Here is a 20,119-nt window from a genome sequence, read left to right as displayed (position 1 = left end):
CAGAGAAACCCTGTCTCAAAAACAAAAACAAAAAAGTCCAGAAAACTTAAGGAAATTTAAGAGTATAAAGAAGGTCATTATACTAGCTTGCTTGTTTAGTTTTAGTTAGTATGAAAACTTCTCTGATAGGGGATGGAGAGATGGCTTCAGCAGTTAAAGAAAGGTTACTACTGCTCTTGCAGAGGACCTGGGTTCAGCTCCAGGTACCTAGAGGGCAGCTCATAACTACCCCTAACTCCAGTTCCAGGGGATCCAATGCCCTCCTTGGGCAACAGGCACACACGTGATACACATACATACATGCAGGCAAAATAGTCATATAAAAGGTATTTGAGGCATGGAGCTACAAATTAGGAGGTTTTCGTGACAGTAAAAACATGAGGTATAACAGCCCTCTTTTCTTGGCTTCATCATTTCCTCCTCAGCATCACACTCATAGAATTATGGTTACTCAGGTCTGTAGACTATACCAACATCAGTTATTCATAACCTATAACAAACAAACAAAGCTTATTTTCCCAATTCTTTTAGAACTTAGATAATGGCAAATGTAGCAATCATTGCCTTATATATTTGTTGCTACAGCCAATGAACTTCCTGCATTAAAAACTCCACCTCTTAGTTATTTAGTTCTATGACACAAGTTTATAATGACAATAAGTGGTATACCTACCAAGTCAGCATCTAAGCCATAAAGACAATGTCTGGTGTTTGGATCATGATCTGGCTTTGCTTTCTCGGATCTGATAAATTCCATGATTTTATGCTCTCCTTCTCCAGGAGTCTAAACATAATGTTTGAAAAAGAAGGTGGTAATATGCTATGCTTCAAACTTTTAAAAAATTTTAAACGTTAAAAAATTCCTTAGATTAAAAAAAGATGATAACCTCATGGCCTGAGAAGTAGATGGTAACGCCTTGCCATGATTTGTCAGTGGAAATTTTCATATTTACAAAATACTTCAGATGTTCATGCAACCTGGCCATGAATTCAGTCCCTATAAATAAAAAGTTTTAAAAAGGTTAATCTGAGAAAGACGAAAATAGCAAAAACAGTTAAGTTCCCAGTAACAACATAGTATCAGTATCTTCAAAGAAAGCCCTCTTGCTTATCCTGCAAGCAAATAATACACTGTGTCCTCTAGCAAGTATCTTCAATGTTTCAAATGTCACTAGCAACCTTAAATGAAGTCAGTGCCACAAAGGTAGTCATGAATTTTACACCACCTACACACCATGCTTTAAGCATTTTATTTAAGAGCAGATTGAACTCTAACTCCAACTTTCTCCTTTTTGCTGGATTCCTAAGCATATTATTAATTTTATTTATTATCATTATGCCTGTGTGTGGTGTGTAATGTGTGAGGGTGAGTATATGTATGCGACGGCACATATGAGGAGGCTAGAGTTTTCTGTAGTTCATTCTATCCTTCGACTATGGGTTCTAGGCTTTGAACACAGGTCAACTGGTGTGGAAAATACTTTTACATATTGAATTGTTTTTCTAGATCCTGAAGTATTTTTATAAGACATGTAGTTTTAATCAGATCGCTAACAATAATTAATATTGTTAATTTATTTATTTTATTCATTTTTAAAAAAGATTTATTTATTTATTATGAATACAGTATTCTGCCTGCATGTGTCCCTGAAGGCCAGAAGAGGGCACCAGATCTCATTACAAGTGGTTGTGAGCTACCATGTGGTTGCTGGGGAATTGAACTCAGGACTTCTGGAAGAGCAGACAGTGCTCTTAACCATTGAGTCATCTCTCCAGCCCTTGTTAATTTATTTTATTAATAAACTAATATTGCTTTTATTTTAAAAGTGTGTAGTAGTCCAGGTTAGTCTTAAACTTACTATGAGCTAAGGATAACCCTAAACTTCTGATCTTCTGCCTCTATTTCCCAAGTCCTGGAATTACAGGCATGTACAACCACACCCGATTTATACTGTGCTGAGGACTGAACCCAGGATCTCATGGTGCAAATGATGTACTCTACCAAATAAACTGTATTCCCACTCCAACAACTACTGGTATGTGTATATATAGGTTTATGCAGAAGCATGTGTTTATATGGAGCTCAAAGGACAATCTGTGATTGGTTGGTTCTTCCTTAGATACCATCCACTTTGTATTTTTACTTTTTAGTCAGGGTCTCTGTATCCCTGGTTTCCCTAGAACTTGCTAAGTAGAACATGCTGGAATCAATCTCACAGAGATCCTCCTACCTCTGCCTCCCAAGTATTGGAATTAAAGCTCTGTGCCACGATGTCCAGCTTGTCTTTTGAGACACAGATTCTCACTGAAATCTAGGATTCAATAAGTAGGTAAAACAAGTTCACCAGGAGCCCCAGGAATCCTTCCAACTCATCTCCCCAGCAAGCTTACAAGTGTGCACCACTATACCCAGTTTCTTATATGGGTGCTGGGGATTGAACTCAGGTCCTTATGTTTGTGTGATTAAGTACCCTACTGACTGAGTTATCTCCCAATAACAGCTATGTTTTAATTTTTTAAATATTTATTTTATATATATATATAGTGTTTTGCCTGCATATATGTATGTGAAACATGTGCATGCAGTGCCCTTGGAGGTCAAAAGAGGGTATCTGATCCTGTAGAACTGGAGTTACAGAAGGTTGTGAGCCACCATGTGGATGCTGGGAATTGAACCCAGGTCCTCTGCAAGAGCAATCAGTGCTTTTAACCATTGAGCCACCTCTGTAGCCCTAATAACTACTATTCTTAACATGAAAAATTATTTTAATCTGGAAAGTGAGTATACAATGATTATGCCCTAGAAAATCTCAGATGATCAACAGTGAAAGGCAATATTAAAACTATATCCAGGAGAAACTGGTTATTAAATTGAACAATGTGCATCTAAAACAACAACACAAATCACTCGTTTGTATGGAATTTTAGAAGTTACATTTAAGATTTTTGCCCAAAATAAAGGATTGTAAAGAAGCCAGTCAACCCCCTCAACTGTATCAAGTAGGGCAGTATATATAGAATTAAGTTAAATAAATTACTAATAAATTACTATTATCTTTTTACATTATTTGTATGTGTGGAGGTCAGAGGATAATTTGCAGTAGCTCCAGCATGCAGCCTGGGAATTGAACTCAGGTCATCAGGATGGGCAGCAACTGCCTTTATCTGCTGGGCCATTTCCCTGGCCCTATTTTCTTAAAAGTCACAGAAATCCCAGATTCCTTTGGTAGAGGAGTAAACTCTCTGGACTGAATGGATTTCTCATCCTGAAGCCGTGGGGTAGGTACAGAAACGTGTCTATTTGATACTGGTGAGTGAGCAGAATCAACTGAAAGCCCCCGTGAGTTCTTCCAGGTCAGGAACTCTATGTAGCTGACAAAGCCTCTCCATATCTGCTCATCAACACTTGGAAACACTACAGGGGGTCTTTATAGGAACTTTCACAGTCAACATGATGAGATCATCTCATGAGCAGACAGAAATGGGAAAACATGGCTAATGAAGGCCCAAGGAAAACTGGTCTAAAAACAAATCCCATTAGGAAAATCTTCAATTTCTATCTGAAATCTTTCAGAATGTCTTTCAGTCAGTTTACCTGGCGTAATACAGTTAGAATCAAATCTGGCTTCTGTAGGAAGTGTTTCTCCCTTTTCTATTGCTTTTTTAATTTTGTCTTCTGCCTCCTTGGCTGACCTTAAAAAGAGAAAAAGTATCTTACATTTTCTAGAAAATAAACATTTTACACAAACTATTATTTAGAAGCTTTTTTACATAAAACACTAATTTGCCAACCTTAAGGTTCAAAACTATACAATTTTAAAAAATAATCATAGTAGAAATGAATAAGCCTAGGAATTCTTTGCTTTTATTTACAGAATTGAGGTTGTTTTTTTTTTTTTTATATGAAGACTATAGAAGATGGGACATTAAAACAGTAAAAAGCACAAATCATTACAAACACTTAAGTAATTAATTATAACATAATATACAGCAAATTTATTCCAGAAACAAGGACAAAGGCTTTAAGTGTCAATTGTGTTTGCTATATTTAATTATATCATTTAATGATTTTAATAATTTTACTAATCATCAATGATATGAGTATATAAAATATGGCAAAAAATGATTCCAGGCTTTAAAGATTACACTGGGGGGGGAGATGGGGGGACAGCAAGGGGAGATATTGAATAGCCAGGCTTACTTTAGCTGCAATATAGAAACAACTATTTAAATAATCTAAAGATAAAGGCAGCCTACACTGAGATACTAGATTCTAAAAAGATGACAAAAAGAAGTATAAATAGGATCTAGATGTGAGAAGGAGTTCGAATTATTCTTGGGCTTGGGTCAGGCAGCTAGTCATCGAGTGGGACAGGAAAGGGAAAAGACCCGCTTTGGGGAGGAGGAGCTCAGTTCTGAGCATGGCATGCCTGCTGCCATCTAGGCTATCCAGATGGAGACAGTCAACAAGCATTCCACTAGAAAAGGAACTTGGGAGTGAGAAAACCACCATAAAGATGAATTTGGGAGTACCCAGTAGAGACATAGTAGTCAAAGTTATTAAATGTGATCTCTTGGGGCCCAGGGACAGACTCAAGGAAGTTAACTTTAATGATAATTTAAGAAAAACAGCAGCAGAGAAAGGGAAGATGACAGAGGTCCAGCATGACACCAACAGAGCAAAGCTACACAAAGATGAAGGACAGAAATCCCAGAATGAAAGAAGGATCAGCACTGTTACTTGCTGTGGGCAGAGAACACAATGCACACTTAGTCTTTGGATTAGGACATAAGCCTGTGATCTTGTAAGGAAATTTTAGTGGCACAGTATGGATAAAAACCAGAAGGCAGATTCAGAGCTAAGACAACAAGCATTAAAGTATGAAGATGCCATGAGACTTTCTAGGAAATATGGGGCTCTTGGCGACAGCCTAGCATTTAATATATGTTTGTGGTAGTTACAATAGATTGATTGGTCCTGAATCCCTGGCCAGTAAGTAGTCTATATTTCTGATAAAGAAAAGGTTCTGAAGTTAAAAATAGAGCTGGAAGGCTTCCCTGCAGTTCAGTTTCTGGAAGTGAGTTGATTTTTGTTAGATGCCTCCACAAAAGTTGGGAAGGTGGGAAGAGGTCTGAAGATACCACCATGACAGTTGAGACACTCAGGCTGTTGGGGGGTGAGGGTTCAGCTATGACAGAGGAGTGACGAGAGGAGAAACCAGTACTTAGGAACATTTCAGGTACCAAGAAGCAAGGAGTAGGGTATCCATTCTGTCTAATGTAGATCTAGTAGACAGAGCTAGGATGCATTGATACTTTCTGGTGGCTGAACTCTATGGAGACCAGGTTGGTCTTGTACTCAAGGAGATCTCCCTGTTTGTGCTCACAAATATTAGGATAAAGGCCTGTACCCTCAGCATCTTAATATGAATTTTTAGGCTTGTAGCTACCTAAAATTAGTTTAATAAATACCATGTATAGATAGATGCCTAGTATAAGCAGTTTTCCAATGCCTAGAAATTCTCATTTAAGTCTTTTTTTTAAAAAAAGATTTATTTATTTATTATGTATACAGTGAGTGTTCAGCCTACAGGCCAGAAGAAGGCACCAGATCTCTCATTACAGATGGTTGTGAGCTACCATGTGGTTGCTGGGAATTGAACTCAGGACCTCTGGAAGAGCAGCCAGTACTCTTAACCTCTGAGCCATCTCTCCAGCCCCCTGATTAAGTCTTTAGGTAGTCCTCAGAAATCTAAATTTTGGCTTTAAAAAAAAAGCCATTTAAGGATCCTAGTATTTTCAATACTTTTAGACTGTTTTTTTTTTCTTTTAGTAGTTAAATCAATACTCTGCCATCCTCTCCTCAATCTCACTGGAAGGTTTCTCTAAGACATTGTCCCATCTTTCTTGACAACACCCACATTTGATGCAGGAATACTCTTCATTCTTTATCCAACCATTATGATTAAATGAGCCTTTCATTATGCTAACAACTCCTCAAATACTCTGGACTTAGGATACCTCCAAACAAGCACAGAGCCTGACTTTCACTATTATTAGATATACTCCACACATCCAGGATTTTAAGACTCTTTTGATCTCTAATCCTTTTACTTCTACATAGCGGTGCTGATAATGCCAAGTTCCTACCTGAACTCTCTTCCCATATCCCAATCACAGTCTAATCTCATTTGCCTTACTGCCTGCCCCTTAGGGCTCATGTTTACTCAAAATTGGCATCTAGACTAAGGTGTGCTCATTCAATGGGTTGTGGAGACACTCACTAGAATGACCTCCTGGCACACGCCGTGGTGACTAAAGCAAGGTGGCTCACCACAGGTGTCCTGCTCCACGTCTACTACTCTCAGATCATCAAAGCCAAGTTTGAAGACTTGGAACTGAGAACAGAGTGACTTTATATGAAACCCAACACAAGCTTTGAGATATAATTCATCAGAATTACTCGTTGATTACTTGACCAGTCAAACACTATAATAAGTATGGAGTATACCAGTTACTTTGAGGATTTAAATAGAAAACAAATTTGAACAGAAGATGCACTCTATGATGTCAACTGTTTTAAATCATTTACCTAAAACGCCTCCCACGTTGCTGGTTCATTTTTGCTCGAGGAGCTACACCATCAACAGCCATAAAGAACACTTTCCTAGGTTTAATAATTCGAAACAACACCTCTAAGTAGTGAAAAATGTCAGTAAAGATTTTGTCATCTGAAATTCTGAAGTGAACATCATCATCATTAGGATGGGAACATTGATGTATAATTCCATTCATATCCAGGTACAAGTTATCAAATTCTGGAATCTAAAAAGCAAAAAAAAAAAAAAAAAAAAAAAGTAAGTTCCAGATTATTAATTATCACAACTATTTTAATGCCTGGCAAAAGTGACTCTTCAATGGTTCAAAACAACAACAACAACAAAAAACCCAGACAAAACAAAAAACCCAAACAGGATGTAAATATATAAAAACTCAAGGAGACCTCTTCCAGAGGATCCAAGTTTGGATCATAGTTTACCCTCAGGCTGTGCACAACCCCCTGTATCTCTAGTACTAGGGGAGCCAATGCCCTCTTCTGGCCTCCTCAAACACCACATGCATGTGCTCAAACATGCAGACACACATACCATAAACATACACATAAAGTTAAAAAACACATCTTTAAAAAAGTGAATAAACAATCACAGTTGAATAAAGTAAGCAGAGGAAAGCAAACTGGAGTAACTAGTAATGCAGAGACAGTCATGGAGTTACATAATGTACAGCTTGACCAACCTTACTGTGAGGACTAGACTACTATTTATTCAAAGTAAGAGCCTCAGGAAACAGCAGAGAAAGCACTTAGTTATGACGGCACTCGAAATATTAGTTTCTCCATGTTTGCTACTTGGCATCACAAAGTCTCAATTTCTTATATAAATGAGAAAATAATGCCCATTTACATCAAAAGGTTTTATGAAAGAGTATTAAAGGTTTTATAAGTGACTGAATACCTGTTGCATTTGGTTTATTCAAACAGAGCCACTTACTCATTACATCAGTTTTTAAAAGCTTAGATTATCTGAAAATGGAGGCAAAACAGTGAGCTGAAGTAATGGAAAGTCAGACTCCAGGCTGTCACTCAGGGGCTCGGTAGGGGTAGGTGGGGCATCTACTTTTATAGAAGGTCTCATGACTCTGGTTTTCAGCTGTTTTTGTTCTAAACAAGCACATTATCAACACAAATGTACACTGACAGAAAACTGAAATGGATGTAAGTAACCAGTGTAATCAAAGAATTTTTTTACTAGTCTCCTTTATACATTAAATAAAGAAAATTAGCTTGAATCTAATTAATAAACATGTACAGTAACAATATTATTTGCTCATTATTAAAAATGGCATGCCTTGTGAGGTTTCTGGGTGACAAGATTTAGATCATTAAACACTGCCAAGCATTTATCAAAAACGTACCTACTTTACAGAATTAAATAAGTGCTAAATAAAAACTCTTTAAATGTTCTTATTGAGTATAGGATCAACTGAAATTAACAGCTGTAATTACAAGATTTTAAAGAGCATTCAAGACTTACTATTTGTTTCAAGAATCTGAAAACCCCAAATGAAGCCTCATTGTAATTTCTTGGAGAGTGGAATAATTTATACAAAATAATTCAATTTCCTTTTTTTTTTTTCTTAAGACAAGGTTTCTCTGTGTAGCTTTGGAGCTTTTCCTGGAACTCACTCCGTAGCCCAGGCTGGCTGCAAACTCACAGAGATCCGCCTGTCTCTGCCTCCTGAGTGCTAGGATTAAAGGCGTGCACCACCACTGCCTGGCTAAATATAATTTTTAAGACTTAAAATAATTCGAAGTGTGTGTGTGTGTGTGTGTGTGTGTGTGTGTGTGTGTACACGTACGTGGTCATGGAAGCCAGAAGAGGGTGTCTACAATATTTGGAGCTAGGGTTATGGGTGGTTGTGAGCTTCCCTAGGACTTGGGTACTGGGAACTGAATGCTAGTTCTCTTCAAGAACAGCAAGCATTTTTAATACAGAATCATCTCTCTAGCCACAAAGTTCTAGCTATTTTAATACTGATAGCATTGTGCAAGATCAAAGGACTGTACAGCTCTAAGAATTTTATTTATTTATTCATTCATTTATTTTTTGGGTTTTTTTTGTTTTGTTTTGTTTTGTTTTTTGTTTTTCAAGACAGGGTTTCTCTGTGTAGCTTTGCACCTTTCCTGGAACTCACTTGGTAGCCCAGGCTGGCCTGGAACTCACAGAGATCCACCTGGCTTTGCCTCCCGAGTGCTGGGATTAAAGGCTTGCGCCACCAATGCCCGGCTTTTTGTTTGTTTGTTTGTTTGTTTGTTTGTTTTTGAGCTGAGGATCGAACCCAGGGCCTTGTGCTTGCTAGGCAAGCGCTCTACCACTGAGCTAAATCCCCAACCCTATTTTTTTGGTTTTTTTTGAGACAGGGTTTCTCTGTGTAGCTTTGGAGCCTGTCCTGGAACTCACTTTGTAGCCCAAGCTGGCCTCGAACTCACCTGCCTCTGCCTTCTGAGTGCTGGGATTAAAGGCATGCGCCACCATCACCTGGCCAGCTCTAAGAATTTATGATTTTTTTTTTTTTTAAAGAACACAGGTCAAGAATATGTTTACCTTCTTTCCTTTCTGAACATCCTATGGGAAGCCTTAGACAAGTACAGTTTTCTAGAAAGGAGTGAAAAGGCTTATACTAATGGATTTTAAGAAGGAAGGCGTCCTGTACATCAGGCAACAGCTATACCCAGGGGCCTCCTCCATATTAGTCAAGTGCTGTACCATGGAATTACACCTTGACTATATTATCTCCTCTCTTCTCAGTGGTGGTGCTACTGACTTGAAAAACCACACCAGCAGCCCATCTATAGGAAATGGAATGTCACTAGCAGCAGGCCAGCAGTGTGGCCTCTGTCAGCAGTGTAGCCTGAGGAGTCCCCAGAATCTTGGAGACATCTGGGTTTTTGCTGTCCACTACAGAAAAAGAATTTCATGATGAGTGAGACTGAAGCAAAGTTTGCTGTGGATATTGCTCTGTACAAATAAAATGCTGTTTGGCCAGTGGCTAGGCAGGAAGTATAGGCGGGACAAGAGAGAAGAGGATTCTGGGAAGTAGAAGGCTGGAGGGAGACACTGCCAGCCGCCGCCATGAGAAGCAACATGTAAAGACACTGGTAAGCCACAAGCCATGTGGCAAAGTATAGATAAGCAGAAATGGGTTAATTTAAGATAGAAGAAGTAGATAACAAGAAGCCTGCCACAGCCATACAGTTTCTAAACAATGTTTCTGTGTGCTTTCTTGGTTGGGTCTGAGCGACTGTGGGACTGGCGAGTAAGAGAGATTTGTCCTGACTGGGCCAGGCAGGAAAACTCCAACTACAAAAGTTAGCAAATTAATTTATCAATCAGAAAGGCAATCGGTATTTGAAGAGAGTCATATGTGAGCATTGTGAGAAAAATGTATGTAGGGTCTATGTAGTAGCAATATATGCGGCTGCAGGCTTGAAGCAACTTACTCTGCAACTAAGTTTAAATATTAAGAGAAAGTGAGTAATGGCATATTTTTGTCATTTGTAGAATTTTGTCCTTGAAGAGATGCTTTATAAGTACATTGTGCGGGCTGGTAGGTGAAGGAAGTACAATCAGAGATAAAACATTGATCAAAATGATCTGTACTTATACATTAAGGTCACAAGGAGGCTGGACTTAAGGGATAGTTCATTAGCAATTTTAACCACCCGGACAGTGATGCTTCTTAGAAAGTGGAGCACAGCTGTAGCCAGACTTTCTTTTTGGCTACCAGCCCCAAATAATGACATAGAGACTTATTATTAATTATGAAAGCTTGGCCTTTAGCTTAGGCTTGTTCCCAACTAGCGCTTATAACTTAAATTAACCTGCTTCTATTAATCTACATTCTGCCACTTAGCTTTTACCTCTCTCCCAATCTGTACGTGTGGACAGGTTTTTCTTTGGACTGTCAGCTCACAAAAAAAAAATGACATGGAGACTTATTATTAATTATGAAAGACTGGCCTATAGCTTAGGCTTGTCCCTCTAGCTCTTATAAATTAACTCATTTCTATTTACCTATGTGTTGCCACATAACTCATGGCTTTTACCTCTCCTTCATCTTGCTCCCTTTCTGTGTCTAGCTGTGGATTCTGCCTTTCTTCTCAGAAGTCCTCTGTGCCTGGAAATCCTGCCTAGCTATTGGCCATTCAGCTTTTTATTAAGCCAATCAGAGTGACACATCTTCACAGAGTACAAAAAGGTTATTCCACAACATTTCCCCCTTTTTGTCTAAATAAAAAGGAAAGGTTTTAACTCTATACAGTAAAACTATATACAATAAGAAAAATTGGGCTGGAGAGAAGGCACAGAGGCTAATAGCACTGGTGCTCTTCCAGAGGTCCTGAGTTCAATTCCCAGCAACCACATGATGACTCACAATCATCAACAATGAGATCCAATGCCCTCTTCTGGCGTGCAGGCATACATGCAGGCAAAAAATTGTATACATAATAAATAAATAAACAATTATCATGTAAGAACTACATTTACAATATCCATTTCATTTGAATTTGGCAAATTTGGAGAAAGTACTGTATTATCTGACCTATCCTGATGAATCAAAAGTTTTATACCTAATTTTCTTTTTATCATAGCTTATATTACCAACATAAAAATATTGTTTTAGACCTTAAAACATTTTTTAAACAACTTAAGCTTTTATGTTTCTCAACCATATATACTTAACATCTTTTTATTTTTTTTAATTTGGTAACAAAATTATAACTATCTCATCTTCAGCTCCATCAGAGACCTGAGAAGGATAAAATATTACTTGAGTAAATAGGAAGTGCAGAGCAAACAATGTCCAAAACTAAGAAACTACAGAGACATCTGACTGCCAGACAGCCACCCAGGTTTCCTCTGTAATGTTGGGACATCCATCTTCAGCCTACAGGCCGAGAATAACTGACAGATTTTTTTCTGTGAAGCAGGAATTTTGAAGGACTGTCCCTCCTTGTCTTGGCAAAGTTTGGCAGTCATGTTCTTTTGTGTCCTGTTTGTCCAACTGGACAGCAAATGTCAGCAGTTGAGGCAAGGGCACTTTCTTGCCCAGTGGCTAACCTTGCCACAAAGAAAGCAAACTCCATATGGAGGTTCTTCAAGGCCCATCATCTTCTCTGAAGTAAATTGGTGCTGCCAGAAGCAGACATGTCTCACTGTCATGAAAAACCTTATGTTATTAAAACATCTTAAATGCCATGTTCAGTAGGTCTCTGAAGTGTTTGGAGACCACCTGTCTATTTAAAATATCTTTTTTTGACCTTGAAAACATATCTAACATGACTACAAGTTTGTTATAGGTGACTAACTACTAACCTGGATTTCTTTATTATCCTAAATAGTTTGTAATAATAACTTTCAAGTACTAGAAATTCACATTACATTGTTAAATGTGCTCCATAGGTTCAATACCTTAAACAAGAGAAGAAACTTATATACAATATGTTCTAACAAAAATTTACCTTAAGTTTGTATCACTACACAAAATACCTTAAACAAGAGTAGAAACATATATACAGTATAACAAAAATAACCTTAAATTTGTATTGATATACAAAAATCCATACCAATGTAAAATATTTAAGATTAGTAGTTGCTTTTTTTAATTTAAAGGTAGATTAAATAATCTGCCCTTTTATCCTTTTATTCCTTTATCCCCTTTTTCTTTTTAGAACAATATTCTTGAATCTGATCTCCTTTGTTCAGCTTTTTTTCCTGACTTTTACCAATAACAACTTATAACCAACCCCCCTAAATGAAGGCAAAAATCCAGAATCCACCTTTGGGAATGTGGGCATTGTGTTCTCTAGACTGCTTCCTGTTGTTTGGAGAAAACTGAGATAATGGTCGAGTCCTGGGGGAACTAGCTGTTGTTCAGTCTTGGTGTGATGGGATGATGCAAGACTTATCTGCAGTCCTGGCTAGAATAGTCTGTGATACAGGACCATCTTAGGCAGCAGCCTTGAAACTGTTCTTGATGTAGAACTCTGAGGAAACTGCAACAGAGGCACTCTGAGAGACTGGATCACCTGGGCCACCCCTTTTCATTAGTGTCTGGTCTTCTTGCTCAGAAAACACACAAACTTTCAAAGATAACATATATGTCAGCATTAACACAAGAATGGTCTATGTGTTATACATAAATCAGAGAAAGACGATTTTTTTTTTTTGTTTTATGTTTGAGAAGTTAAAATATATGTCACTTGTCTTGTAGTTTTTTTTTTTAATTCTTTATGTCTGTAGCCAGGATTTTCAGAGGTCTTCCCAATCAAATCTGATCTCTATCAACCTTGAATGAATCAATAGCCTTTCATTTTCTGTGGAAACAAAAGCATAATCTCTTCTCCAATGCAACATATTTTTTGACTTCCAATTTGAAGACATTTAAAAAAGTATATAGGTTGGTTTAATTTAGCAGTTTCCATAATCAATGTCTCTTAGCAGCTATTATTTGTTCATCAGCAATCAATAAATTCAAAGTCAATGAGATGCCATATAAGATCTAGATGTGTATTTTTCACCTTCATGTGGCTTATCCTTTTTATATTATTTTAGTCTCTCTTTAAAGACTTTATCATATAATTTATGAGCTATTTTTTTCTGTGACTGTCTATACCTATTTTTTTAAAGCCTATGTACATTTTAAAAACACACTGTAAACTGTTTAAGGTTTTTTCTGTCTGGATCTGTTTTGACTGAGTATCTGTTGTGTTCTCTGATTGCGTGAGACAAATCTTAAATTGCTATGTCAGCTGCCGAATGGCTCAGCTTAGTGCATGGACCTGGCACATGGTGCTGGCACCTGCCTACAGCCTGCAGGCAGCAGGTAGCTGTACCTGTATGCCACTGTGACTACCCAAAAAGCTGTGTTCCTGACCTTTTTTTTTTTTTTTTTTTTTTTCCCCTTTTTAAAAAAGCCTTTTCAGGCCTTATTTGTATATACATGTTGGGTGGCATATGTAGACAGATTTTTCTTTAGGTTGCTAGCTCACAAAAAAATGACATGGAGACTACTATTAATTATGAAAATTCAGCCTATAGCTTAGTTTATTCCTCTAGCTCTTATAACGTAAATTAACTCATTTCTATTTGTCTATGTGTTGCCATGTAACTCATGCCTTTTACCTCTCCTCCGGCATCTTGCTATGTGTCTCTCAGTCTGGCTGTGGATTCTGCCTTTGTTCTTCCTAGCATCCTTTGTGCCTGGAAATCCTGCCTAGCTGTTGGCCATTCAGTTTTTTATTAAGCTAGTCAGAGTATCACATTTTCACAGTGTACAAAAAGATTATTCTACAACATTTCCCCCTTTTTGTCTAAATAAAAAGGAAAGGTTTTAACTCTAACACAGTACACCAAGCTGGCCTAGAACTGAGAGACCCACTTGCCTCTGCCTTCTGAGCACTACCACCCAGCCACTGTTTCTAATTTATAAAAGTATTTTCATTTTGTCTCCTTCTGTTCTTCAACTGTTGAGGGACACTAATAGGAACAGATATGCTATTTCCCATTTAGGAAATCTCAAGCTAAAGTTACTACCTTTTCTTTTTCAACGAGGTATGGTAATTTTAACTAGACTTTGTTTGGCATTGGTCAACTGAATAAATATTCTCAGGTATGTATTTTTTAACATGTGCTTTCAACTTCTTTTTTAATATATAGAAAGTTTTAGAACTTGCTCTGCTGTAGTTTTTCCCCAGAGGAATACCTGTTATTTACTTGTTAGCCCTTATACTACCTTATCTCTTTTTATTACTTTCTCCTGAAAAACTCCCCCCCCCCCATGCTGAGGGCCTGAAGCATGATAGACAAATATTTTACTGGTAAGCTGCATTTCCAGCCCTTGAATCCTTTTAAGTCTTTATAATTTTTAAAATTTCTTCTTTCCACCTTGCATTAGTCAGAGTTCTATACAGGAACAGAATTGATAGACAGAATCTCTCTATATATTACAGGGAGATTTATTAGAGTGGCTTATAGGCTATAGTCCACCTAGTCCAACAATGGCCATCTCCTGACAGAAAGTCCACAAACCTGACAGTTGAACAACACAAAACTGGGTGTCTCAGCTGATCTACACTGGAATCCTGAAGTAGGTTCTAATCCCAGAGAAGGAATGCCTCAGCAGCAGCTTAGATGATCTTGCCTGCCGGAATGAAGATAGGCAAGCAAAAGGAAAAACCTGTCCTTCTTCCATGTCCTTTACATAAGTCTGCCACCAGAAGGTGTTCTAGATTTACAGAGGGTCTTCCTACCACAAATAATCCAATCAAGAAATGTCCCTCACACATGTGCCAGGCTGCTTGGTGTTTGCTTCCAGATGTGGTCAAGTTGACAACTAAGATTAGTTGACAAATAAGATTAGCCATCATATACCTCTTAAAATTTTTTTTCCTGAGTATTTGCATGTATGTGCGTATGTGCTACTTGGTGTCCAGAGGTCAGAAGGGGGCACTAGATTTTTGGAAGTATAATTACAGATGGTTCTGAGTCACTATGCTAGTACTGGGGACCAAACCAATCTCTTCTGCAATAGCAACAAGTGCTCGTGACCACTGAGCCATCTCTCTAGCCTCTCCATCTCTTTTTAAAAATTCTCATAGCACCACCTGTTCTTGGCTTTTTCTCTCTTAGGCATCTTTTTCATTTATTCATTTATTTTTTAATAATCTCTAGGTTCTGTTTTTATAACTGGTAAGTATAGTTCTTTCACAATTTATGTAATTTTCTTAGTGCATATATTTACAAGTTTTAAATGTATGTAGGGAAGTTACTGTGCTTCTTTTTTTCCCCTATCATCATTTTCTTTGTCTTTTTTCTCTGCTCTTATCTGCCATAATGGACTGGCACTTCTGAAAGTCTCTCTTCTTTCACATACTCTCAACTGCCACAATGTTCTGCCTAAGTGCATGGGCAGGCATGTGAGCTCTGAATGGATCATTTGGGAGTCAAGTTCTAAGGCCTGGATAGTAGAGGAGAAAAGCAGGTGAAGGTTGCATGAAATCTTTGGGTTCACTAATTGTCAAGAAAATTCATGAGACATAACCTCTCTACCTCCTTGGAGCCTAGAATCTGTATTTACTTGCTTGAGTGACTTTAGGGTCATTTCTCTTCTCATTTTATCTACTATGTGGATGTAAGAAATGAAAAAAAGTACCTGAATCTTCATTGTGCAAAGGAGGACACAAATTTGGCAGAGTTCAGTTTGTGTCCAGGTGTCTCATTTGAGGAAGGGTAGTACAGCCTCCCAGAGGACTTCCCAGCTAAGTGCAATGACACTAGGGGGATTGACTTGTACTGTTATGACAAGGAGGCAGCTTTCTTTCCAATGAAGTCAGGTAAAAATGAACAATTGCTGGCAAAATTAAATAAATAAATAAAAGTAAAAAAAGAAGAGGTGGAGGAAGGGAGACAAAGACTCAAAACCAAAATAGTTTGGCCTATAAGATGGCTCATGACTGACAACCTATGTGACAATCCCTGGGACCCACAGCAGGAGAAAAACTGAGCCCTGAATGTTGTTGTCTCACCTCCACAATATGCACCATGGAACGCTCCCACATTCACACACGTTCATTCATAACAAATGCACACTAATAAAAAAGTTCTCCCCACCCTTATAGTTTGGGACATTAAACTCTGGACCTTCATGCTCTGCAAGTGCTGTTTCACTGAGCCACAAGCCCAGCCTTTGCCTGTCCTGCTCCCTTTTCTGGGTACTAGGGGATAAAGCCTTAGAACTTCATGTAGGCTAGGCAGGCATTCTAACACCGAGCCAGCTACCCCCACAATGCTGTTCTCAAAAGTTTGACACGGTCCCACTAAGTGACTCAAACTGTTCTTGAACTCATTTTGTAACCCAGTCTCTCATGAAGCCAGGGTTTCAGGTCTAGGTCTTGGGGTGGGGGTGACACACATGACATGACACTCAGTCTTTGCTTTTTTTTTTTTTGGCGATAGGGTCTTACTATGTAGTTCATGCTAGCCTTGAAATGGCCATCTTCCTTCCTCAGCCGCCATACTGCTTGGATTACACATGTGTATCACCACTGCTGGGCGGGGAAGTAAACAAAGCTTTGTATTCATAGCTGGAGAGATGGCTCATAGGTTAAGAACACTTGTTACACCTACAGAGTACTGAGGTTTGGTTCCCAGAAGTTACATACTGGTTCACAATCATCTGTACCTCCAGTTCCAAGGATCCAAGGCCCCTTTCTCATCTCTAAAGGCACCAGGCATGAATATAGTACACAGACATACATTCACGTAACACACTCATACACAAAAAAGAAAGAAGCCAACTATATAAATAAATAAAATGTATGCCATTTGGCTTCAGTCCTTCTCTGTTGTTCATTTTTCAAATGAACCAAATTTTCTTGAGCTTTAGAATGAGTAGAGGTTCAGGTAAGTTTTAGGCTGTGGTGGCATACGCCTTTAATCCCAGTCCTGGGGGGGGGGGGCAGAGGCAGGTGGATCTCTGTGAGTTCGAAGCCAGCCAGAGTGAGTTCCAGGAAAGGAGCAAACCTACACAGGGAACCCCTGTCTCGAAAAACCAAAAAAGAAAAAAAGAGCAGGCCCCAGATAAGCTTAACTTAGCTTTATTTTGCAGTTTTTTAAGGAATTGTTTTGAAAGATTTCTTGACTCTAATTCTTCCAAGCTGAATCTGACCATCTTTTCTCTATTTCCCATCTCTTCCATGACAACGTTTACTTTACTCTTAGTCATTTCTCCTTAGGGTACACTGTGCCCCATGATGGTCACTTGGTAGGTCAACTTTGAGTGTACACTGCTTTTTCTTCCGATGACCCCTCACTCAATCAGTCTTAAAAAGACACCCCTCGGGGCTGGAGAGATGGCTCAGCGGTTAAGAGCACTGGCTGTTCTTCCAGAGGTCCTGAGTTCAATTCCCAGCAACCACATGGTGGCTCTCAACCATCTGTAATGAGATCTGGCTCCCTCTTCTGGCATGCAGCCAGAACACTGTACACATAATAAATAAATCTAAAAATAAAGACACCCCTCCTCCCCACACTGCTTTAGAGACTGCTGTCTAATTGGCCAGTATAGCCTTTGTGAAACTAACAGGGGAGGTTTCTGGAGTTTGAAAGTTCATCACATATTTCTTTCTCTTTCCTCTTATAACCCTGTCTAGAGTCTACTGGCCATTTGCCATTATCTTGTAGTATTTTGAACCAGTAACATGGGGATACTGCATCACATGACTTGTTATCATTGTTTTACGGACTTTTAACTTGGTTAGCTAGTTTCCCTTTTTATTTGCATGTGAGGACTCACAGACTGGGCTGGTCCCAATCCTTTCTCTGGTCCCAAACCTCTTCCTCCCACACTGTCCCTCCAGGCCAGTGGTCAACTCTGAGGCTTTTCTTGATTGCTTCTCCACTTTACTTTTTGAGACAGGATTTCTCAGTGAATCTGAAGCTGGCTAATTCAGTGGGACTAGCTGGCCAGTGAGCCCTCAGGAGCCACCTGTCCCTACTCTCCTCATTTTTGGTCTCCTATTAATAAAATATTTGTGTCTTTTTTTTTTTTTTTTGGTTTTGGTTTTTTCGAGACAGGGTTTCTCTGTGTTATTTTTGGTTCCTGTCCTGGATCTCGATATTTGTGGAAGGCATTACTTTGATACATCAAGTTTCTATCTATCTATCTATCTATCTATCTATCTATCTATCTGTGTGTGGTTGTTTTGCCTGTGTATGTCTGTGTATCCTGCTCTGGAACTGGAGTTACAAACACAGGTCTTCTTAATCAATGATCCATTTCTTGGTCCCTTACTTATCTATCTATTTATTTATTTACCTTGAGTCAGGGTCTCACTATGTAACTCTGGCTGGCCTCAAACTCAGAGATCTGCAAGCCTTTGCCTCTTGAGTGCTGGGATTAAAGATGTAGGACACCATGCTCTGCTGATGCACCAGGTCTTACTGTTCACTTACAGTGTAATTTTAAAGCAATCCTTACTTTCAGTTTCAATCTACTATGAAACTTTCAGAAAAATCTATCTTGCTGTTCATGTCTTAATGTTCCTTTTAATGATTGCTTTGTTTTTGCAAAATTCCTCAGGGTACAGAATCCAGGTAGTTTAACCAAATAAATTATTGTGGCCAAAGCACAGACAAAAAAAATGTTATTGAACATATTAGATGCTATCAAATATTTATTGATCAAAGAAAAACAATGTCTCCATTTCCACTCTTTTCCCTGGAAATTATAACTCTAAATCTAACTCAACCTATGTTTCAAATAAATGAAAGACAAATTAGCACTCTGGAACTTTTTATAAGCTTTTTTTTTTTTTTTTTCATATGCCAAGTTTCATTAGAACTTAATATCAAAAGAATCCTTTCCAGATACTGGACTCCACTGTTATCCTTACAAGTGCCTCAACAAACAAAACAAAACCCCATATAATTGACAGCTCCCAGTATTAATACAGTGCTACTTATGACAAGTAATTCAATTAGCTATACAAATTTAAAAAAACTAGTTTTTTTCTTTCTGTAAACCAGAAAAAGTCATTATCAAAGTCATTCAATGTGACACACTAAATTTATCATTCAAAGTCTCGTTTATCTATTAGGATATTTTGTTTCTCTCCTCTGTTATTTAAACATGCAAGTATATTCCAATATATAGATATACAAATACACACTTTAGAACTCACATAAACGCTGCCGTGGGGTCATTATACACCAACTATTAGTAATAATGTTTCAGGCTTTTTCTGCCATATCAAAGCCACTAAGCACCAACCCCCACCCCTACTCTCCAGCTAAACGTTTTGTTCGTTTAGACAAAAGGGGGGTGGGTGGGTACTGTTTGGGAGCTAACAAGATTATCAAAAGCTATCACAATACTAGTCACTGGCTGTTTCCATTGGTCCAGGCGTCGGGGATAAATGCAGTTCTTCACAGCTGGAGTACTAGGTAGGCGATTCCACAGTAGGGACATTGTTATTGCTTGTACACAGGTTGCTTTGCGTGGGTCAAGAGACCGGGGAAGGCTCCCCACTCAACCTCGCAGCCTAAGGCGAAGCCAGGTGCAGCTCCCAGAGGACGGAGGGCTCCTTTGGAAGTCGCGGGAGGCTCTCCCAGGGGAGCTACCTGCCGCAAGCACCCAGCGCGGCCACACGGATCGTACCTGCCTCTACCCGGTGCGGCTCACCCGGAGGCCGCCAATCCCTGCCCTCCCTGTCCTCCTGTCCGGCTGCTGACCAGCACCGCAGGCAGCCGAAGGCCCGCGTCCCACAGCGCAGAGAGGCCCGCGGGCCCGCCTTTTGCGCCGCGGCCTGTGCTCACCCACCTGATGCTCCTTCACCACTTCGCTGAGGCAGGGATACCGCTCCGAGATCCATCGGTAAAACTTGGGGACTCCCATTTTGACCGTCGACACTAATTCCAGTCGGTGCAGAAACGAAACCAAACGCCCCGCCCGGGCCTACGCGGCCGCCTCCGGCCGTCGCTCGGAGGATGACAACACA

The 20,119-nt window shown here is 39.0% G+C and overlaps 1 protein-coding gene across 1 annotated transcript in view; it reads right to left on the bottom strand.

The window, feature by feature from the left end:
* Positions 1-20,119, bottom strand: part of Xrn1 (5'-3' exoribonuclease 1) — a 106,832-nt gene extending 86,713 nt beyond the window's left edge. The window contains exons 1-5 of the mRNA XM_036192590.1: positions 19,942-20,119; positions 6,593-6,825; positions 3,596-3,693; positions 888-997; positions 674-784 (exon numbers count right to left, since the gene is read on the bottom strand). Of these exons, the coding sequence (XP_036048483.1) occupies positions 674-784; positions 888-997; positions 3,596-3,693; positions 6,593-6,825; positions 19,942-20,016 (627 nt within the window). The 5' untranslated portion in view covers positions 20,017-20,119. The remainder of the gene's footprint in view (positions 1-673; positions 785-887; positions 998-3,595; positions 3,694-6,592; positions 6,826-19,941) is intronic.

This window comes from Onychomys torridus, chromosome 7 (genome assembly GCF_903995425.1).
Source record: "Onychomys torridus chromosome 7, mOncTor1.1, whole genome shotgun sequence".
NCBI classification, from domain to species: Eukaryota; Metazoa; Chordata; class Mammalia; order Rodentia; family Cricetidae; genus Onychomys; species Onychomys torridus.
Note: the sequence above shows the minus strand (reverse complement) of the source record. Positions and strands in the feature narration are given on the sequence as shown.